This window comes from Pelophylax lessonae (genome assembly GCF_965119305.1).
Source record: "Pelophylax lessonae genome assembly, chromosome: 9".
Classification (NCBI taxonomy): Eukaryota; Metazoa; Chordata; class Amphibia; order Anura; family Ranidae; genus Pelophylax; species Pelophylax lessonae.
The window spans coordinates 16,958,340-16,981,494 of NC_138776.1; the positions used below are offsets into that span (position 1 = coordinate 16,958,340).

Consider the following 23,155-nt stretch of genomic DNA (forward strand, 5'->3'; position numbering starts at 1 on the left):
CAGAGCACAGTCAGTCGCAGAGCACAGTCAGTCGCAGAGCACAGTCAGTCGTGTAGTTCTGCAACAGCTGGAGGGCTGTAGTTTGAGGATCCCTGCTCTATAGACTTCTGTATGCCAGCAACCCACCCACAGCAGGGTGCACCGTGCCAGCCACCCATAGCAGTGTTGATTTTCCTTTAAATATACTGAATATCGGCACCTGTTATCGGCTTGAAAGGCGGCCGATAATCAGTATCGGCCCTGGAAAAAACTATATCGGTCTATCCCGAACGTGAATGAGGTCTTATTGGCTCAACAAAAAGGTAACAATTTCTGTATGCTGCAGGAAAAAGTGTAAGGACAGAATCTCAAACAAACAGATTTTTTGGCATTATTGCTATTTATTAATCTTTGATGCATTAAATATTAAACACACATTTTGAAATAAGGCAGCAAACGACTTCTGAGGGCGAATCATTCCTATACACCATACCATGTTCAATGGCCTCTATGTACAAAAATAGCGTTTTCTCCTCTATCCCGATCCCGCCAGCGTCATACAGATGTGCAACAGCATGGAGGTTGGTCTTAATGCCAAGCTGCCGTCAATCTCTTTTGCTGGAGGCATATTCAAAAGATGCCCCCCCCTCCTCCCCAACACCATGACTGAGCTGTCACCGACCATTCATGGTCGCCTAACTGGTCCTTGATCCCTGTGACAGCCAATCCCCGGTGATCACAGGATGGAGGAAGCCCAGGTATTGCCCCACAAAGATGACGTTGCTCATTTTAAAAGGGCTGACATGTGACAGCCAATCCCAGTGATCACATGATGGAGGAAGCCCAGGTATTGCCCCACAAAGAGGACCTTGCTCATCTTAATGGGCTGACGTGTGACAGCCAATCACGATGATCACATCATGGAGGAAGCCCAGGTATTGTCCCACAAAGAGATGACGTTGCTCATCTTAAAGGGCTTACAGAAAGAGGTTAATATTGCTGTATTAAACGAACATATATTAGTGCCATTCATGCTTCTTGTCCATGTCACACTGAGTAGATGAAGACGGCCATTCATGTGGCCAACCAACAATACAAGATGGCGGAAGAGATAGCCATGTGACTGGCAGCTCCTAGAACATGGGCGCCGTTAAGGTGAGAACATGACCCATACATCGTCTTTGGTCCATCTGACCACCATGGGAAAATCCCCAAACAGTTTCTTTCTTCCATTTCTAAACTATCAGATGTCCCCCTGTAGTGCTTAAATATGCCGTATTCCTCCAGTCCAGAGGAAGTGGGGGGAGACACATGTAGTCCTGGATTTCTATACACATATCTGAACGGATACAACAACTCCCCCCACCCTCCGTCCTTCATCGCTTGATCTGGTGCAGATACCCGGAGATTCGTCTCTGCTGGTGCTGCCTCCTCAGCTCATGTTTAGTTCTTTGAGTCATCGGCTGTTTCTTTGATCCGGAGACCGGCGGCTCGTCCGCTGTGACTCCGTTGGAGTGGTCAGAATCCTCCTCAGAAGACGTGCTTCCTCTGTGCCCACCTTCATTGATGCTGTAAAGGGATTACAGAAGGAGGTGTTATACCATAGGGAACAAGAGAGATACACCATAGGGAACAAGAGAGATACACCATAGGGAACAAGAGAGATACACCATAGGGAACAAGAGAGATACACCATAGGGAACAAGAGAGATACACCATAGGGAACAAGAGAGATACACCATAGGGAACAAGAGAGATACACCATAGGGAACAAGAGAGATACACCATAGAGAACAAGAGAGATATACCATAGAGAACAAGAGAGATATACCATAGAGAACAATAGAGATATACCATAGAGAACAAGAGAGATATACCATAGAGAACAAGAGAGATATACCATAGAGAACAAGAGAGATACACCATAGAGAACAAGAGATATATACCATAGAGAACAAGAGATATATACCATAGAGAACAAGAGATATATACCATAGAGAACAAGAGAGATACACCATAGAGAACAAGAGATATATACCATAGGGAACAAGAGAGATATACCATAGGGAACAAGAGAAATATACCATAGAGAACGATAGAGATATATACCATAGAGAACAATAGAGATATACCATAGAGAACAATAGAGATATACCATAGAGAACAATAGAGATATAAAACAGGCAGAAGAGGACAACCTAAACCAGGGATACTGAATTAAAATTTATGGAGGTCCGCTTAGTAAAATCATCTACTGGCGGAGGTCCAAATCACGTTTGTGATTGGACTCCAATCCCTTACATTACAGCACCCTCTCTGCAGCTGGCGAATGCAGATGAAATTGCACGTTCCCGACCCGCAGAAGAACACGCCACACTTCAGCACATGCATGCTCCAGATCGCATGGTCCTACAGTACCATGCAGCTCGGTGCTTTGCAATTTAAAGCGAAACTCCACTTTTGTTGAGAAAAAAAACATTCCCCTCTGGATGATCTCTGTACATTGCAGGGATTTTAACAAACTTTGTTGCAGATTCCTAACTTTGGTTATTCAGAAGAAATCATTGTTTGTTCCTCTGTGCTGAGTGCATCTAATGGGAGTGGTTTCATAATTATCTATCAGCTGTGAAGATGCAGGGCTCTAATGAGGAAATCTGCTGGCTCTGCATCCCTTTAGACGTGTTCCTATTGGGAGAATTTAACCAAAAATGACATTTTTGTTGCAGGGGATGCCAGAAATCTGACTTGTATCTTAGTGCAGACTTCTGGGAAAATTGGTGAGCCAATCACACAAGCAGGAAATGATGTTTCTGGGGGTGTGGTCAGTCTACATTTTGTGTACAGAACAGCTCCATGCGGCCATATTTTTTAGAAATTTACAGTGGCTGCAGACTGTAAAGGAAAGGTCATTTTTAATAACATTCAATTACAATATGATTTGTGTCGCAATTGTATACGCTATATTATTTTTTATTTGCTATTTTTTCCCCCCACAAAAGTGGAGTTACCCTTTAAAAAAAAAGGGCCAGGGACTTGTTTTCCCCACATTTCTCATGGGTAGGTCATCCCATTTAAATGAATGGGCTGACCTACCTGTGACATGCACAAGCAATTGCGCATGCACAGATCTGAACTGAGCCCCATATCACAATCCCATCCCTACATCATCTCCACAGTGTCCACTGCACATCACCATTCCCTTCCCTTCACATCAAGACCGCCCCCCTTAACAGTTGTGTTCTTATACCCCCTTGACATCAACACCCTTCTCAGCCCCCCCTATTACAGTACTCCTATCCCCAACATTGTCCTCAGCCCCCCATTACAGTCCTCAGACTCCCCTCCCGCCCCCATTACAGTACTCTTATCCCCAACATTGTCCTCAGCCCCCCCATTACAGTCCTCAGACTCCCCTCCCGCCCCCATTACAGTACTCCTATCCCCCACATTGTCCTCAGCCCCCCAATACAGTCCTCAAGCTGCCAAAATTACTGTCCTCAGACTAATCTTCCCTCATTACTGTCTTCAGCCCCCCCCCCACATTACAGTAATCCTCATTGCAGTACTCAGGGCCTCTCCCCCTTCCCACATTACATCTCCCCTACCTTACACACAGACAGGACGCGAGGCACAAGGATGGAAGCTGCAAGCTGGTGATTAGTTGCTTAGACTGCCCTTCATCTTAGCAGCCAATCACTGGCTTGTTTACCTCCAGCAGCTCCTGCCCTCCCTTCAGAACTGTCCTGCCTCCCGCTGTTGGCTCTGCGAAGATGAAAGCGTGACAGCTGAAAGAAGAACAGGCTCTTAAATGGCGCGACCGCTGCGGTCCGGGTGGGAGAGTGATTGGGGTCGGACCTAAACCAATCTGCATGTGTTTTCTTAAAGGAGAAGTACCAGGAAAGCTTGTTTGGCTGTACTTCTCTTGTGGATCACAGGACTGCAGATCGTTCTGCAGTCCTGTGACCAGTTTTCGGCTAAAGCACACTGTCGGCTGACGTCACAGAGCGGGTCCAGACTTGGTCAAGAATGCGAAAATGGAGTAGAGATCCTCCCACATGCCTGGACCGACACCTGGCTTAACCTCTCAGGGAACGGACTTCTCCCGCCCCCTCCAGCCCAGTACTCCAGTGAGTGAGGGGGGGGGGGTGTTGGGGGGAGAGCAGACAGTGGTGACTGACAGTCACCAGCTCTCTGCTCAGGGAGCTCTGAGAACCGAGCGATCAGTGGTGTTTGATCACTGAGTTCTCAGTGTTAGAGGTGCCAGGGGACAGGTACTGCACCCACCTAGGTAAGTATTATTCTGAAATTTAAAAAGAAAGTCCATACTGCTATTTTAAAGTGATTGTAAAGTTAACTATTTTTTTAAACCACTTCAATACCGGGCACTTTCACCCCCTTCCTGCCCAGGCCAATTTTCAGCTTTCAGCGCTTTCACACTTTGAATGACAGCGCTGGATTAAGGGGGGGGGGCTGGACTGTGGCCAGTGGGAGTAGAAAATACCCCAGCATCAGTGCCCCATCATTGATTTTAATGGGAGGTATAGTGGCCCAATAATGGTGGCAATGAGAAGGAATAGTGGCCCAATAATGGTGGCAATGAGAATGAATAGTGGCCCAATAATGGCATCAATGAGAAGGAATAGTGGCCCATTGATGTTGGCAATGAGAAGGCATAGTGGCCCATTGATGGTGGCAATGAGAAGGCATAGTGGCCCATTGATGGTGGCAATGAGAAGGCATAGTGGCCCATTGATGGTGGCAATGAGAAGGCATAGTGGCCCATTGATGGTGGCAATGAGAAGGCATAGTGGCCCATTGATGGTGGCAATGAGAAGGCATAGTGGCCCATTGATGGTGGCAATGAGAAGGCATAGTGGCCCATTGATGGTGGCAATGAGAAGGAATAGTGGCCCAATAATGGTGGCAATGAGAAGGAATAGTGGCCCAATAATGGTGGCAATGAGAAGGAATAGTGGCCCAATAATGGTGGCAATGAGAAGGAATAGTGGCCCAATAATGGTGGCAATGAGAATGAATAGTGGCCCAATAATGGTGGCAATGAGAATGAATAGTGGCCCAATAATGGTGGCAATGAGAAGGAATAGTGGCCCATTGATGGCATCAATGAGAAGGAATAGTGGCCCATTGATGGCATCAATGAGAAGGCATAGTGGCCCATTGATGGTGGCAATGAGAAGGCATAGTGGCCCATTGATGGTGGCAATGAGAAGGCATAGTGGCCCATTGATGGTGGCAATGAGAAGGCATAGTGGCCCATTGATGGTGGCAATGAGAAGGCATAGTGGCCCATTGATGGTGGCAATGAGAAGGCATAGTGGCCCATTGATGGTGGCAATGAGAAGGCATAGTGGCCCATTGATGGTGGCAATGAGAAGGCATAGTGGCCCATTGATGGTGGCAATGAGAAGGCATAGTGGCCCATTGATGGTGGCAATGAGAAGGCATAGTGGCCCATTGATGGTGGCAATGAGAGGGAATAGTGGCCCATTAATGGCAACCAATGAGAAGGCATAGTGGCCCATTGATGGTGGCAATGAGAAGGCATAGTGGCCCATTGATGGTGGCAATGAGAAGGCATAGTGGCCCATTGATGGTAGCAATGAGAAGGGATAGTGGCCCATTGATGGTGGCAATGAGAAGGCATAGTGGCCCATTGATGGTGGTAATGAGAAGGCATAGTGGCCCATTGATGGTATCAATGACCGGGAATAGTGGCCCATCATTGGTGTCAGTGGATGAAATGGTGCCCCATTCATTGGTGTCAGTTGAAGGAATAGTGCTCCAAGGGCCAGATAGAGGCAAACCATGTACCGCAGTTTGAAGACCACTGCTCTATGCCATGCTACTCCCCTCTGGAGTCTCACAAAAGCAAAAAAAAAGAGAAGAAGAAAAATACCTCTTAAATGGTAGAACCTTCTGTGCCATAGATTCCTCCCCCCACCCCCTCATACTTATATGAGCCCGATCCAGCTCTGTATACAAGAGCAGCCGCCTCACAGGGCAGAGGGGCAGAAGAAAGAGCCATTGGCCCCAGTGTTGGGGTCAGTGCCTTATAGTTGGTGTCAGTGGGCCATAGTTTGGAGAACACTGCTGTAGAAGCCAGAACTCACTGTATGGACACCGCTACTACACTCATCACCGCTAGATTCCAGGTCCCATGCCAAGCATCTGCCCTGCTGCTTACTGATCACAGGGGGTTAACTGCTTTGCACAATGCCATTTTGCCTTTTCTCAAGGAATGCAAAATGTTCTCCAATTGGACAAGCTGGAGAGGCGGGACGGTGATGTTAAAATCTTCACCTCATCCATTCAGAGAACATTTTGCATTCATTAAAAAAAATACTAAGCGCACTCTAAACGCTGCCAATGCAGAACACGCTACCTCCTGTGTTCTTAAGCAGAAGAGCAGCAGTCCTACAATATATATTTTAATTAATTTGCAAAAAGAAGAGAGTTTTAAAGTTCGTGAGCACTATGATAGCCAATCACACACTATCACAGCGATCAGGAGCTGGTCCTCGCAGCTCTCAATCATTGGTAAAAGACTTGGAGCGGTCAGTGACATCTCCATCCTGCAGGGGGTGCCATAGAGCAGGCTTCCAGCACAAACACAGCCATGCAGCTCCAGAGGAGAAGACCCACCTTCCACGAGGCTGTATATAGTCGTACGCTCACTGGGAACGGATTAAATCGGAAGCTTCTAGAACAAATCATGACTTACCAGAGCTTGCTGAAGTTCTGCATGGACAGCGCTGCGATCCCATCAGCTCCCAGTTTGCTCGATGAAGAATGAATGCTTTTAATCCTTTTCTTCCTTCGCAGCTTCATCAGCGCGTCGGCGATGTGCCGGTCTCCTGCATAGTTGTAGATGATCTGCGCTCGCTCCTCTGCGCACTCGTCCCCCCCGGCGCGGAACAGCGTCTGTAACTGCAGGAGGTCGATGTCTTTGAAGATGTTGGCGGAGGCCTTCTTCCGAGCTCGCGGTTCTGGAGCCTGCCATGCCGGGGAGCTGGCTACCGACGCCGGAGTGCCCATGACGAGGTCACCAGGAAACCACTAGAAGAAGAAGACAGAAGCTGTGAGGATCCATCGGAGACAATGTAACATCTACAGTATTTTAGATCACACGTCATTGGTGCTCACAATGTAACCACTTTCCTTCCGGGGCAATGCTTCACATTTTTACGCACATGCTCAAAAACTACTTTTCTTTTTTTTTTGCTAGACATTAAATTACTGTAACCCCTTTAAAAGAATATATTTTCTGAAGAGCAGAGGCCCTAGACCAGTGATGGTGAACCTTGGCACCCCCAGATGTTTTGGAACTACATTTCCCATGATGCTCAGCTACACTGCAGAGTGCATGGCATCATGGGAAATGTAGTTCCAAGGTTCCCCATCACTGCCCTAGAGAATAAAAACGGTGGAAGTTGCAATTTATGTTGCACGATATTTGTGCAATTTTTTACCAAATGCATATTTTTAGCAGCAAATACACTAAAATTCAATTTTAGTGCCAACATAATATACCCATTTTTTGGGGTAAAATATAAAAGATAGGGCTGCATTGAGCAAATAGATAAACCTCTCAAGCCTTAAAACTGAGCATGCCCGTAGAATCCCAAAAGGCTATAGTACTCAAATTCTCCATAGAGGAGGCCTTAAAAGTCTTTACAGGAATTGTGAATTGTGGTCCTAGAATTATTGATCTCACTGACGTTCGTGACGATACCTCACATCTGTGGCAAAACATAGGTTAACATACACATGCTCGCCCTACACTGCACTTTTTTTTTTATATTTGGGAGGGGGCACTATTCCCTCTCATTGATACCATCAATGGGCCACTATTCCCTCTCATTGATACCATCAATGGGCCACTATTCCCTCTCATTGATACCATCCATGGGCCATTATTCCTTCTCATTGATACCATCCATGGGCCATTATTCCTTCTCATTGCCACCATCAATGGACCACTATTTCCTCTCATTGATACCATCCATGGGCCACTATTCCTTCTCAGTGATACCATCAATGGGCCACTATTCCTTCTCATTGCCACCATCAATGGGCCACTATTCCCTCTCATTGATACCATCCATGGGCCACTATTCCCTCTCATTGATACCATCCATGGGCCACTATTCCTTCTCATTGATACCATCCATGGGCCATTATTCCTTCTCATTGCCACCATCAATGGGCCACTATTTCCTCTCATTGATACCATCCATGGGCCACTATTCCTTCTCATTGATACCATCCATGGGCCATTATTCCTTCTCATTGCCACCATCAATGGGCCACTTATTTCCTCTCATTGATACCATCAATGGGCCACTATTCCCTCTCATTGCCACCATCAATGGGCCACTATTCCCTCTCATTGATACCATCAATGGGCCACTATTCCCTCTCATTGATACCATCCATGGGCCACTATTCCCCCCTTCCAAGATGACGTTCCCAGGCATTCCAATCCATGGAAGGCGACCCTCCCAGGCATCCCTCCCCCATTTGCAAAGTGACCTTCCCAGGCATCCCCCCATTTGCAAGGCAACCTTCCCAGGCATAACCCTCTTTGCAAGGCAACCTTCCCAGGCATTATTCCCCCCCCCCCACCCTTGCAAGGCGACCTTCCCAGGCATTCCCACCCATGCAATGCGACCCTCCTAGGCATCCCTCCCCCATTTGCAAAGTGACCTTCCCAGGCATCCCCCCGTTTGCAAGGCGACCTTCCCAAGCATCCCCCGTTTGCAAGGCGACCTTCCCAGGCATCCCCCCCTTTGCAAGGCGACCTTCCCAGGCATCCCCCCCTTTGCAAGGCGACCTTCCCAGGCATCCCCCCCTTTGCAAGGCGACCTTCCCAGGCATCCCCCCCTTTGCAAGGCGACCTTCCCAGGCATCCCCCCTTTGCAAGGCGACCTTCCCAGGCATCCCCCCTTTGCAAGGCGACCTTCCCAGGCACCCCCCCCCCCCCGTTTGCAAGGCGACCTTCCCAGGCACCCCCGTTTGCAAGGCGACCTTCCCAGGCACCCCCCTTTGCAAGGCGACCTTTCCCAGGCATCGCCCTCTTTGCAAGGCAACCTTTCCCAGGCATCGCCCTCTTTGCAAGGCAACCTTCCCAGGCACCCCACCCCCCCTTGCAAGGCGACCTTCCCAGGCATCCCCCCCCCCTGCAAGGTGACCTTCCCAGGCATCCCCCCTTGCAAGGAAACCTTCCCAGGCATTCTCACCCATACAAGGCGACCCTCCCAGGTATCTCCCATGCAAGGCAACCTCCCCAAGCATCCCCCCTGAAAAGCGATCCTCACAGGCATTCCTCCTGCAAAGCGACCTTCCCAGGCACCCCCCCCCTCTGCAAGGTGCCTGGGAGGGTTGCCTTGCAGGGGGGGGGGGGTCACCTTGCATGGGTGGTAAATCAGGCACCCCCACCTTGCATGGCGACCTTCCCAAGCATCCCCCTGAAATTTGACCTTCCCAGGCACCCCCCCCCCCGTAATGCGACCCTACCAGGCATTCCCCGCACCGCCCCCCCCCCCCCCGCCAGGCAACCTTTCCAAGAGCGCCATCTTGCTGCAAGTGCAGAGTGACTCACAGCGCACTTTGCCCAATTGGCTACAGAAATCCATCTGCCATCTCTACATATCAAATACATGCAGAGATAGAATCCGAGGAGATGTGGTGCACAGGGCGATCGCCACCCACAACCCCCCAATATTCAACCTGCAATGATGTCATCAGCATTCGTTATAGATAACTCCTCTTCTACGTATTAGTTCTACTTACAGGGGACACTGGAGGGTCAGAGGTCGGGAAATCCTTGTGTGTGGCGCTCAGATCCGGGACGTCGCTGTTTTGGAGGGATGAGAACATTGTGCTTCATCTGTAACCTGCATGTTAAGGAGCCCAATGTAGTAATTATTATCATTTGGTGGGTGGAAGTGCTTTCAGTTCCCTGTTGAAACTAGTTCTGCTTTCTGACAACAGAATTATTATTTTCCTAATATAGAGAAGTGACACAACAGTCACTAAATTCATCCTGTGCCCTGACCGCGCTGATATAATCATCCCAATGACCACCCCTCCCCCACTCTTACTCTGCTCCTCCACTGCCCTTTCCTTCTCCCCAGTACCTTCCAGGTATGGGGAGCATGGGACTCTCACATCCCATCCTTCCCACAATGCACCCTTTCTTGGGTGTTCCATCCTTCCCAAGCACCCCCCCTTGCATGGCGACCTTCCCGGGTACCCACCCCCCCCGCAAGGCGACCTTCCCAGGCATCCTCCCCCCCAAAGCAAGGCGACCTTCCCAGGCATCCCCCCCCTATGCAAGGCGACCTTCCCAGGCATCACCCCCCCTTGCAGGGCGACCTTCCCAGGCATCACCCCCCCTTGCAGGGCGACCTTCCCAGGCATCACCCCCCCTTGCAGGGCGACCTTCCCAGGCATCACCCCCCCTTGCAGGGCGACCTTCCCAGGCATCACCCCCCCTTGCAGGGCGACCTTCCCAGGCATCACCCCCCCTTGCAGGGCGACCTTCCCAGGCATCACCCCCCCTTGCAGGGCGACCTTCCCAGGCATCACCCCCCCTTGCAGGGCGACCTTCCCAGGCATCACCCCCCCCTTGCAGGGCAACCTTCCCAGGCATCACCCCCCCTTGCAGGGCAACCTTCCCAGGCATCACCCCCCCTTGCAGGGCGACCTTCCCAGGCATCACCCCCCCTTGCAGGGCGACCTTCCCAGGCATCACCCCCCCTTGCAGGGCGACCTTCCCAGGCATCACCCCCCCTTGCAGGGCGACCTTCCCAGGCATCAACCCCCCCTTGCAGGGCGACCTTCCCAGGCATCATCCCCCCTTGCAGGGCAACCTTCCCAGGCATCACCCCCCCTTGCAGGGCAACCTTCCCAGGCATCACCCCCCTTGCAGGGCGACCTTCCCAGGCATCACCCCCCCTTGCAGGGCGACCTTCCCAGGCATCATCCCCTCTTGCAGGGCGACCTTCCCAGGCATCATCCCCCCTTGCAGGGCGACCTTCCCAGGCATAACCCCCCCCCCCCTTGCAGGGTGACCATTCCTCTCCCCCCTTGCAAGGCGACCTTCCCAGGCACCCCCCCAATGCAAGGTGACCTTCCCAGGCGCCCCCCCCAATGCAAGGTGACCTTCCCAGGCGCCCCCCCAATGCAAGGTGACCTTCCCAGGCATCACCCCCCTTGCAACACGACCTTCCCAGGCATGTCCCCCTCCCCCCCGCAAGGCGACCTAATATAGAGAAGTGACATAACTGCCACTAAATTTATCCTGTGCCCTGACCGCGCTGATATAATCATCACCCTAATGACCACCCCTCCCCCACTCTTACTCTGCTCCTCCACTGCCCTTTTCTTCTACCTGAACTTCCAGGTATGGGGAGCATGAGACTCTCAACCCATCTTTCCTACAATGCACCTTGAGGGGGGGGGGGGGGGGGTTAGAAAGTTCTAAAGCCCTGATCCAGGTGTAAGCTCTGACTAGATGGACATGAAGCTTACACACGGCTTCCAAGAAGATGGGGTGGTGGGGGATGGGACATTTAAAGGAAAAGACAAACATTAACTGAATGACAATTAGTTGTCTGAAGCACTTTGTATCATATTGTATCAATTCCTTTGTTGCACCCCAGTGCTGCTGATCTCATGCAGGCTCTTTGTGGCCACTTCTTGTCTACACACACACTCCGGTGATGGCTGCAGAGCATCGAGCCTCCGATCACACTAGATACGGTGAGACAAAGCCATGGGAGAGGCAGATGTCCAGTCAGATGGGAGCCGGAGTTGGTGGAACCCCCCATGCAGGGAGGTTTCCCGCACCGCTCGTGTGTGAACTTCACTATGACAAGCCTGGGTTCATACAGCAGCGGTGCGGGAAACTGCATGCAATTCGCACAGGAATCGTACTGTAGTCTCGTTCAAATCACATGCAAGTCTTTGCAGTGTGATTTGCTCTCATTCAATTTGTATGGATGCAAATTACACCACAAAGTATCGGTTTCAGTATACTCAATAAATCGCCGTATCTCTATCCCTTATCTTTAAAAATGACAAAACATCTTGGAGAGGTTTATTAATGGAGATCTACAAAACACATACTTCCAGAGATACAGCACTTCCCACAATGCATCTGTGAGGACAGGGCGACATCACCAGTGTCTCACCAGGAAGTGGAAAAAGCAAAAAATGGTCGTTCAATGAACTAACGCAAGAATTTCATGTCAGCATTCAGAGCTGTAAGCCGAAGTGAAGAAAGGTCCTAAGACACTAAATATCCTTATTCTCCAAAATTAATCCACGACATCCTCCACATACTGTCCCCGTCATCGTGCCATCCATTTCTAAGGATATTCATTTTGCGTTTTTCTGCCTCCTTGTAATGTCTTCCGTGAGCTCCTGAACTTCTAATTTTCCCCCTCATTTCCTTTTTGCGGTCATGTGCATTGCTCTATGCACATCCCAGAACCCGCACGGCCCACAAGCCCCAGAAACCCACACGGCCCAGAAACCCACACGGCCCAGAAACCCACACAGCCCACACGGCCCAGAAACCCACACGGCCCAGAAACCCACACGGCCCACAAGCCCCGGAAACCCACACGGCCCACAAGCCCCGGAAACCCACACGGCCCACAAGCCCCGGAAACCCACACGGCCCACAAGCCCCGGAAACCCACACGGCCCACAAGCCCCGGAAACCCACAAGCCCCGGAAACCCACAAGGCCCACAAGCCCCAGAAACCCACACGGCCCACAAGCCCCAGAAACCCACACGGCCCACAAGCCCCAGAAACCCACACGGCCCACAAGCCCCAGAAACCCACACGGCCCACAAGCCCCAGAAACCCACACGGCCCACAAGCCCCAGAAACCCACACGGCCCACAAGCCCCAGAAACCCACACGGCCCACAAGCCCCAGAAACCCACACGGCCCACCAGCCCCGGAAACCCACACGGCCCACAAGCCCCGGAAACCCACACGGCCCACAAGCCCCAGAACCCACACGGCCCATGGAGGGGGGCGCTTATGTTCCTACATACAGTGGGATGATGGAGAACAAACGTAGCCACCCTCTAACAGGGATTTAGATCACACAATTTGGAGATTGGAGGAGGCTGGGAAAAATAAAAGGGACTTACCCAAAGTAAGAATACATACATAGGATTTATATTTTATTAAATTAAAACTCTGGTGCTGAAAATTGAGGATGCACTTGGCTCAAAGTCGAAACAGACAAATTTTTAAAAATGTTAAATGATTATGGCTGGCAACTTTGCACTGAGAACGCGGGACACGGCTTTGCACTGAGGCCCGCAGGGCACCGCTTTGCACTGAGGCCCCCGGGGGCGCCGCTTTGCACTGAGGCCCCCGGGGGCGCCGCTTTGCACTGAGGCCCCCGGGGGCGCCGCTTTGCACTGAGGCCCCTGGGGGCGCCGCTTTGCACTGAGGCCCCCGGGGGCGCAGCATGCCATTAATTAGCCCTTTTTTTTTTTATATCGGCAAAACACCGAATATTTTCTGCCGATAATTTTCAGCAGCCGATATATCGGTGCATCCCTACCTAATTTTACTGTCACTTCAAGGGCCCCATTCATACTAGGTGCAGTGAGATGAGATTTTGAACACAGCTGTATATATAAAGTACAAAATCCATGTTATCCAATGAGCAGAAATCACATCACTGCAGTGCAAAAAAAGTACAGCAAGCTACATTTTATTGCAATGCAAACGCACATAAAACGCAACCCAGCTGTGCGCACATAAGCCCTAAGAAGATGGAAATGACCTCAAAAGCAAATGCAAAGTGACAAGACTCTCAAAAAGCTTGAAGCATTTTTAGGGTCTTGTCAGCTTGCATTTGCTTTGAGGTCATTTCCCTCTTGTTGCTTATGTGAAAGGCGCACCACAAATGCAGGAAAACATGAAAACGCACAGTTTCTGGTGTCAATGTGACATCACAGCTTGAATAATCCAGGATGCATCCTGCGACTCTAATTATCGGAGTTGTAATTACTACATTGTGTCCATACCGCTTAACAGCGTTATCTCGCAATTCCTCATGGATTGTGTGCGACCAGGACAGGAAGTGAAAGAAAATCCCCAATATGGGACACAGACAACGAAAAAAAATAATCCTGGAGAGATCCAAGCAATTCTAGAACATATCCAAAACTGAAACGCCATTGGCAAGAGATGCATAACTAATCCCCCCCCCCTTCTTTCCAACATCCTGCAAAACGCATGTGAACTTTAAAATAAGGTCACCATTAAAAAAAAAAAGTAGAAGATTTTGGCTTCACATTGTGTTCAGTCTCACGCCTGTGCTGACGTACTCACATTTAGCAGCGGGTTGTGGTTGGCAGGGCAGGATGTTACCCGCTCCACCATGGCAGCCAACAGTGGCATGTCAGATCGCAGGGAGAGGCAGCAACGCACCGTGCCACCGCGATGATGTACACCCCCCCCCATCTGCCAATAACAACCCGAGCTGTATAAATCTGTGTCAGACACTTCCTGACTTACCCAGCGATTAACAAGCTTCGCACATCCTGTGCTGGATCCTCGCCAATCCCATCAACTGCCGAGCAGCAGCTGCCCCCATGACTCACAATTACTTAACACAAGATGATCCATTGTATTTATATATACAGTGCTCAGCATACAGAGGGGGGGGGGGGATAAGGATTTCATCCCTGCAGATTTTGTAGAAGTTTGCCCAATTATAAAGAAATGATTTATAATTTTTATCGTAGGTCTATTTTAAATGATTAAGACAGAATATCAACCAAAAATCCAGAGAAAAAACGCAATACAAAATGTTATACATTGGAGTAAAATTAAGTCTTTTCGTTCACATTTGTGCGATGCGGGGAACGCTGCGAATATGCATTCCCGCATCGCAATTCCCACTGCTATATGCAATTAAAGCGGTTGTATCCCGCTTTTTTACACTTTTACCTACAGGTAAGCCTATAATAAGGCTTACCTGTAGGTACAAATAATATCTCCTAAACCGGCACGGTTTAGGAGATATTTACAGTGCATGCAGCCGCTCGAGCAAGCGGCGCATGCGCTCTGAAGGTCCGGGGGGACCTTCAATTAAGTTGCCGGGAGCTTGCCGGAAAAATCACGTCATCGCGGCTCCGGCCAATCAGCGCGCTGGAGCCGTCTCTTCCGGCCAATCAGCGCGCCGGAGCCGCCGAACCCGGAAGAGACGACGAGGGATCATGGCAGCGCCCGCATCGATGTCCGGGGGTCCGTGTCGGGGCTTTGTTTTAAGGTAAGTTAAACATAATGGGCTAGTATGCGATGCATACTAGCTCATTATGCCTTTGTCTTGCAGGTTTTTTTTTTTTTATTTTTTTTTTAACAGGGTTTACAACCGCTTTAAAAGTTAACGACACCCCCAGTTGAGATCGCATATCGCAGTGCGATCTGAAAGTTCGCACAGAATCTGATCGCACTAGTGTGAACCACCATGCCATCCGATTCTGCTGCGGATTAAAAAAAAAGAAAAAAAAAGGGTCAGGTGCGTGTTTAGTGCGATTGCGGTGCGAATTCAGCCATACAAAGTGTATGGCTGAAATTTGCACCGCACAGAGATCGCATTTAATTTAGGAGCAGTGCACCTTCCGAATAACATGCGATCTCTTTGAGCGCACAAATGTGAACCGGCACTGATCCCCTACCAACCAGGGTGGATAGAAATCAATAAAAGAAAAAAAAATTTTTTTTTTTTAAGTTCTGGACCGGAAGGATTTTCCCCCTTAATGACCAGGCCCTATTTTGCGATTCAGCACTGCGTTACTTTAACGGACAATTGCGCAGTCGTGCGACGCTGTACTGAAATAAAATGTATGTCCTTTTTTTCTCCACAAACAGAGCTTTCTTTTGGTGGTATTTTGATCACCTTTGCGGTTTATATTTGTTGCTCTATAAACAAAAAATGAGCGACAATTCTGAAGAAAAAAAAAAATAAAAATTATATTATAATATATATATATATATATATATATATATATATATATATTTTTTTTTTTATTATATATATATATATATATATATATATATATATATATATATATATATATAAAAATAATTTTTTTTTTTTTTTTTTTTTACTTGCTGCTATATAACATTCTGGAAAAAAAATGTTTAAAAAAACTTTTTCTCATCCTTTTAGGCCAATTTGTATTCTGCTACATAAAAATAAAAAAAAAAAAAAAGTCGCAATAAGAGTATTTTGATTGCTTTGCGCAAAAGTTATCGCGTCTACAAACTAGAGGTAAGATTATCATTTTTATTTTTTTACTAGTAATGGTGGCAATTTTTTCTGCGATTTTTAGCGGGACTCCGACATTGCGGCGGACAGATCGGACCCCTAACTGATATTTTTGACACTTTTGGGGGTACCAGTGACATTACTGCAGTAATCAGTGCTATACATATGCACTGTTACTGTAATAATGACACTGGCAGGAAAGGGGTTAACCTAGGGGTGATCAAAGGGTAATTGTGAGCCTAGGGGGTGTTTTCTAACCATAAGGGGGCGGGACTTGTGAAATGATCACAGAGACCTGTGTTCCTATATAGAAGGATCACAGGAGCTCTGTGATCATTTCAGAGAGAACAACGGTCAGCTGTGTTTACAACAGCCGACCGTTCTTCTCTCTCAGCGAGGAGCGATTGCGGGGGTGTCTGGCGGCAATTGCGGCCGCCAGTCTCGTGGATCGGCATCGGCACGCACTCACCCCCAGGGATCACCATACGATTCGCGCAGCCGAACCAGCCGCAGTATATATGTGGCGGGTGGTCGGCAAGTGGTTAATTTAATTCATTTTTTTTTTTTTACATTTTTATCAAATTTATTTTAATAAAATGCTTTTGGAGTAAAAATCTATCTAAAGATAGTTTTCTTATTTAACCACTTAAGCCCTGGAGGATTTGGCTGCTAAACGACCAGAGGGTATTTTGCGATTCGGCACTGCGTGACTTTAACGGACAATTGCGCGGTCGTGCGACGCTGTACCTAAACGAATTTGGCGTCCTTTTTTTCCCACAAACTGAGCTTTCTTTTGGCGGTATTTGATCACCTGTGCGATTTTTTGATCACGCGCTATAAACAAAAAAAGAGCGTCAATTTTGCAAAAATAACAATATTGTTCCCTTTTTTTTATATGAAATTCCCCCCCAAAAAAATGTAAAAATCAAAATTTTTTAATATTTTCGGCCAATTTGTTTTATGCTACCTATGTTTGGTAAAAAAAAAAAAAAAATCGCAAAAAGCATATTTTGATTGGTTTGCGCAAAAGTTATTGCGTTTAATAACAAAGGGAAAGATTTTTGTCATTTTTGTTGTTTTTTTTTTTAACGCGTAATGGCGGCGATCTGCGATTTTTTTTGCGGTACTGCGACATTGCGGCGGACAGATCGGACCCTTGACTGACATTTTTGGGGTTACCAGTGACATTTCTACAGTAATCAGTGCTATACATATATATATATATGCACTGTTACTGTAAAAATACACTGGTAGTGAAGGGGTTAACTTTATTTGAGAGGGAGGGGCTGTGTGTGTCCCTAGGGGCGTGATTCTAACTGTGATTGGCTGTGGCTTCAACTGTATGCAGAGTGATCAACGGATCTACATAGTAGATCCATATGATCATCTCTCATACAGAGAGGAGAATGACAGGTGGCTTGTTTACACAAGCTGCCTGACTTTCTCCCTCTCCCCCGCCGATCGCAGAGTGGCCGGCGGCGATCGGGTCCGCCGGTCACACGCGCGGGGGGTCCGTGACCGAGCGGGAGCGCGCCTCCGGCGGCGCGCGCTCGCTCCCTAGACCCTCACAAGCTAGTGACGTAGCCCTACGTCACTTTGCCTGTGAGGGGCTGACCGCCGACGTAGATAGTCGTGCGGCGGTTGGCAAGTGGTTAAGACACATTAATGATTTCGTTTTTTCACCATGAAATGGAGCTTAGGCTACGTTTCCACTAGTGCGACTCTAAAGTTGTGCGATTTAGAGTGCAATTTATATCTGACTTTACACTCTGACTCAAAGTCGCATCAAATTAGTGCAGGCACCTTTTCAAAGTCGCTACAACTTTAAGTCGCATAGATTGGAACGGGTGCCTTTTTTTTTTTCACATGCAGCACGTTGTGTTTTTGGCCCCATAGACTTCACGGGAATTGCATCAAAAGATGCAAGTACATGCCTTTGTGGTGCATGTTACTGAAGGACAACTGACTCCTCCTCTTGGCAACATCAACATTCCCAAAAAATGCAAAACGCATCAAAAACGTGCTGCAAAACCCCAACAGTTCAACTTACCGGTAATGGTGTTTCTACAAACCTTCCAGGACGGCAGCACCTGAGATGAGAGGCTCCACCCTACAGGTAACACAATCCGTTCACAGCTGCTTAACCACTTAAGCCCCGGAAGATTTTACCCCCTTCCTGACCAGGGTTTTTTTTTGCGATTTTTTACTGCGTGACTTTAACGGACAATTGCGCGGTCATGCGACGTTGTACCTAAACGAATTTCATGTCCTTTTTTTCCCACAAACAGAGCTTTCTTTTAGTGGTATTTGATCACCTGTGCGACTTTTTGATCATGCGCTATAAACAAAAAAAGAGCGTAAATTTTGCAAAATTCCCCCCCCAAAAAAAATGTAAAAAATCTAAATTTTTTAACATTTTCGGCCAACTTGTTTTATGCTACATATGTTTGGTAAAAAAAAAAAAAAATCGCAAAAAGCGTATTTTGATTGGTTTGCGCAAAAGTTATTGCGTTTGCTAACAAAGGGAAAGATTTCTGTCATTTTTGGTGTTTTTTTTTTTTAACGAGTAACGGCGGCAATCTGCGATTTTTTTGCGGTACTGTGACATTGCGGCGGACAGATCGGACCCTTGACTGACATTTTTGACACTTTTGGGGGTACCAGTGACATTACTGCAGTAATCAGTGCTATACATATGCACTGTTACTGTAAAAATGACACTGGCAGGGAAGGGGTTAACTGTATTGGACAGGGAGGGGTTAAGTGTGTCCTAGGGGCGTGTTTCTAACTGTGATTGGACATGGCTATTGGTGTAAAAACAGAGATCAACGGTTCTACATAGTAGAACCGTCTGATCTTCATTTTTACACAGGGGAGAATGACAGGCGGCTTGTTTACATAAGCCGCTCCGCCTTTCTCCCGCTCTACCAACGATCGTAGTGTGACCGGCGGATATCGGGTCCGCCGGTCACACGCCCGCACTCCTCTGTGAACGAGCCTCAGCGGGCGTGCACTCGCCCGCTATTGGCTCAAAACCCGGTGACAGGCGAGCGACGTAGATCTACGTCACTCTGCCTGGCCGGGGCTGACTGCCGCAGTAAATATACTGTGCACAGTCGGCAACTGGTTAAAAGGCCCCACCCTTCCCCTTGTCCCTCGATTGTAAAAAAGTAATTTTCCCCAACCGATCCACAAGGGGTATAAATTCACTGGGGTTCTCACCACCTATTGTTTACATTCTTTCCTCCCCCCTTAACTGGGCAGGAAGTAGGCCTGTCATCCTGGAAGGTTCTCAGAAACACCGTTACCGGTAAGTCTAACCGTTGGGTTTTCTCCTCTCACTTTCCAAGACGGCAACACCTGAAAGGATAATAAAGTAACTGCAGGCCTAACTTGGGGTTGGACCACCATCAGTAGCACCTTTCGGCCGAAGGCCAGGTCTTGCCGAGATAGCCCCTCAACTCGGTAGTGCTTCAGGGAGGGGTCTTGGCTTGACCAGGTGGCTGCGCTTCTAATCTGTTCCCAGGAGGCTCCGGCTTTCTCAGCACAGGAGGTCACCGGGGCTCTGGTTGAGTTGTTCTTTCAGCTTTGCTTGTGCAGGAATACCTTAAATCTCGTATGATACGTTAATGGCTTGTCTGATCCACCTAGAGACTGAAGGCTTAGATCAGGGATCCTCAAACTACAGCCCTCCAGCTGTTGGATGAACTACACGTCCCATGAGGCATTGTAAAACCCGGACATTCACAGACATGACTAGGCATGATGGGAATTGTAGTTCCTGAACAACTGGAGGGCCGTAGTTTGAAGACCCCTGGCTTAGATGCTTGAAGTCCCTTCCTTGGTCCAGAGTAGAGGATCAAACGATGATTAGATCTCCTAAACTCTTTGGTCCTCTGTAATTAGGTGAGGATGCATCGCCTTACATCTAAACAATATAATTTATTTTCCCCCTCATTCTGTGGGTTATCACAAAAGGCCGGTAAGGTAATCTCTAGTGTTCTTTGAAAAGGGATGATGCTACTTTGGGCAGATATAGGAGGATCTGGCTTGAGGATAATCCTATCTCGGAGGATCAACAAAAATGGTTCTTTAATGGAAAGACCTTGTAGGTCCCCTACCCTTCTAGTTGTTGTGATAGAGAATAGGAAGGCTTAAACTTAAAGGGAACCTCTTCAATAGGTTCAAAAGGGTTTCTACAAAATGCCTCTAGAACCCTAGTCAGGTCCCAAGGCAAGAACCTCTCTCTTGTGACCGGGGTAGCTCTATCCCTGGCTGTCTGAATTATTTTAACTAAATGTTCTTTCGTTAGTCTCGCGTCTTAAAAATAAAAAAATAAAACGAGAGAGAGAGCGAGCGCAAGAGAGAGAGAGCGAGCGCGAGCGAGAGAGAGAGAGAGAGAGCGAGCGCGAGCGAGAGAGAGAGAGAGAGAGCGAGCGCGAGCGAGAGAGAGAGAGAGAGAGCGAGCGCGAGCGAGAGAGAGCGAGCGAGCGCGAGCGAGAGAGAGAGAGAGAGAGCGAGCGCGAGAGAGAGAGAGAGAGAGCGAGCGCGAGAGAGAGAGAGAGAGAGCGAGCGCGAGAGAGAGAGAGAGAGCGAGCGCGAGAGAGAGAGAGAGAGAGCGAGCGCGAGAGAGAGAGAGAGAGAGCGAGCGCGCGAGAGAGAGAGAGAGAGAGCGAGCGCGAGAGAGAGAGAGAGAGAGCGAGCGCGCGAGAGAGAGAGAGAGAGAGAGCGAGCGCGAGAGAGAGAGAGAGAGCGCGAGCGCGAGAGAGAGAGAGAGAGCGAGCGCGAGAGAGAGAGCGAGAGAGAGAGCGAGCGCGAGAGAGAGAGCGAGCGCGAGAGAGAGAGCGAGCGAGAGAGAGAGAGCGAGCGAGCGCGAGAGAGAGAGCGAGCGCGAGAGAGAGAGCGAGAGAGCGAGCGCGAGAGAGAGCGAGCGCGAGAGAGAGAGAGAGAGAGAGCGAGCGCGAGAGAGAGAGAGAGAGAGAGCGAGCGCGAGAGAGAGAGAGAGAGCGAGCGAGAGAGAGCGCGAGAGAGAGAGAGCGAGCGCGAGAGAGAGAGAGCAAGCGCGAGAGAGAGAGAGCAAGCGCGAGAGAGAGGGAGAGAGCGAGAGAGAGGGAGAGAGCGAGCGCGAGAGAGAGGGAGAGAGCGAGCGCGAGAGAGAGGGAGAGAGCGAGCGCGAGAGAGAGGGAGAGAGCGAGCGCGAGAGAGAGAGAGCGAGCGCGAGAGAGAGAGAGCGAGCGCGAGAGAGGGAGAGAGAGAGCGCGAGAGAGGGAGAGAGAGAGCGCGAGAGAGGGAGAGAGAGCGCGAGAGAGGGAGAGAGCGAGCGCGAGAGAGGGAGAGAGCGAGCGCGAGAGAGGGAGAGAGCGAGCGCGAGAGAGGGAGAGAGCGAGCGCGAGAGAGGGAGAGAGCGAGCGCGAGCGCGAGAGGGAGAGAGCGAGCGCGAGAGGGAGAGAGAGAGCGCGAGAGGGAGAGAGAGAGCGCGAGAGGGAGAGAGAGAGCGCGAGAGGGAGAGAGAGAGCGCGAGAGGGAGAGAGAGAGCGCGAGAGGGAGAGAGAGAGCGCGAGAGGGAGAGAGAGAGCGCGAGAGGGAGAGAGAGAGCGCGAGAGGGAGAGAGAGAGCGCGAGAGGGAGAGAGAGAGAGAGCGAGCGCGAGAGGGAGAGAGCGAGCGCGAGAGGGAGAGAGCGAGCGCGAGCGCGAGAGGGAGAGAGAGAGCGCGAGAGGGAGAGAGAGAGCGCGAGAGGGAGAGAGAGAGCGCGAGAGGGAGAGAGAGAGCGCGAGAGGGAGAGAGAGAGCGCGAGAGGGAGAGAGAGAGAGAGAGAGCGCGAGAGGGAGAGAGCGAGCGCGAGAGGGAGAGAGCGAGCGCGAGAGAGAGAGAGCGAACGAGCGCGAGAGAGAGAGCGAGAGAGAGAGAGCGAGCGCGAGAGAGAGCGCGAGCGAGCATAGGTGTAGCCAGATTCTTTTTCTGCCTAGTGTCGTACTCCTGTAGGGGGCAGCATAACCCAATGGTTATGAAGATGAGGAGCGGTGTCTGTCAATGAACGAAGGAGAAACACAATCAATACTAAGGGGAAGGGTGGGGCCTTTTAAGCAGCTGTGAATTGATTGGGTTTCCTGTAGGGTGGAGCCTCTCCTCTCTGGTGTTGCCGTCCTGGAAGGCGAGAGGAGCATCAACTGCACATGCATAGATGTGAGCCTAGACTTAATCCTTGGCCATTTGGGGCAAGAGGAGAGTGCCGTTATAAAGGGTCCTCCTACCCCATGCACCCTGCTAGGGCTCCTCTGTTGCACCTACTTCTGCCATAGCTAATGGAAACAGCCAGGGCTTCCAGAAAAGGGGGAGCACGTGACTGCCTCCCTGTGACAGTGCTTGGGTATAGCAGTTGAGGGCTGGGTCTGAGCATGGACACTTGACCAAGGGATGATGTCATAGCTCCTCTTAGCCTCCAGTATGAGGGATTATAGTGCTGGCTGCAACTGAAGCAGAGAAGGAGGGGTGGCATGGTGAGTGGAGGGTGCAATAACAAAGACAATCTCTCTTTGTCCAGAATAGGCAAGGTGACATGGTCTCTTTACAAGCTGCTCCCAACTACATACATTGTACCCAAGGTGTACCAATTAATTCGTTCCTCGGCTACAATATACTCTGCCTATGTCTGCCACAGGAACAACGCTGCACCCAAAGCGGAACTACATCCGAAGTGGAACTAGACTGCACCCAAAATGGAACTACACTGCACCCAAAGCGGAACTAGACTGCATCCAAAAATGCAATTTATTTCATTTTAAATATTCAAAGCACCCAAAGCGGAACTAGACTGCTCCCAAAGTGGAACTGCATCCA

The 23,155-nt window shown here is 49.4% G+C and overlaps 1 protein-coding gene across 4 annotated transcripts in view; it reads right to left on the minus strand.

Annotated features, from left to right (window-relative positions):
• Positions 1 to 1,205: 1,205 nt before the first annotated feature.
• AVPI1 (arginine vasopressin induced 1) overlaps positions 1,206 to 23,155 on the minus strand; it is a 42,172-nt gene continuing 20,222 nt past the window's right edge. For 2 of the 4 annotated variants that reach the window (XM_082266768.1, XM_082266767.1), the window contains exons 2-4: positions 9,793 to 9,896; positions 6,722 to 7,056; positions 1,206 to 1,548 (exon numbers count right to left, since the gene is read on the minus strand). In XM_082266768.1, the coding sequence (XP_082122894.1) occupies positions 1,356 to 1,548; positions 6,722 to 7,056; positions 9,793 to 9,879 (615 nt within the window). In that variant the 5' untranslated portion in view covers positions 9,880 to 9,896 and the 3' untranslated portion in view covers positions 1,206 to 1,355. Of the gene's footprint in view, positions 1,549 to 6,721; positions 7,057 to 9,792; positions 9,897 to 14,372; positions 14,498 to 23,155 lie in introns of those variants that run through there. The other 2 variants (XM_082266766.1, XM_082266769.1) reach the window with 2 other exon arrangements.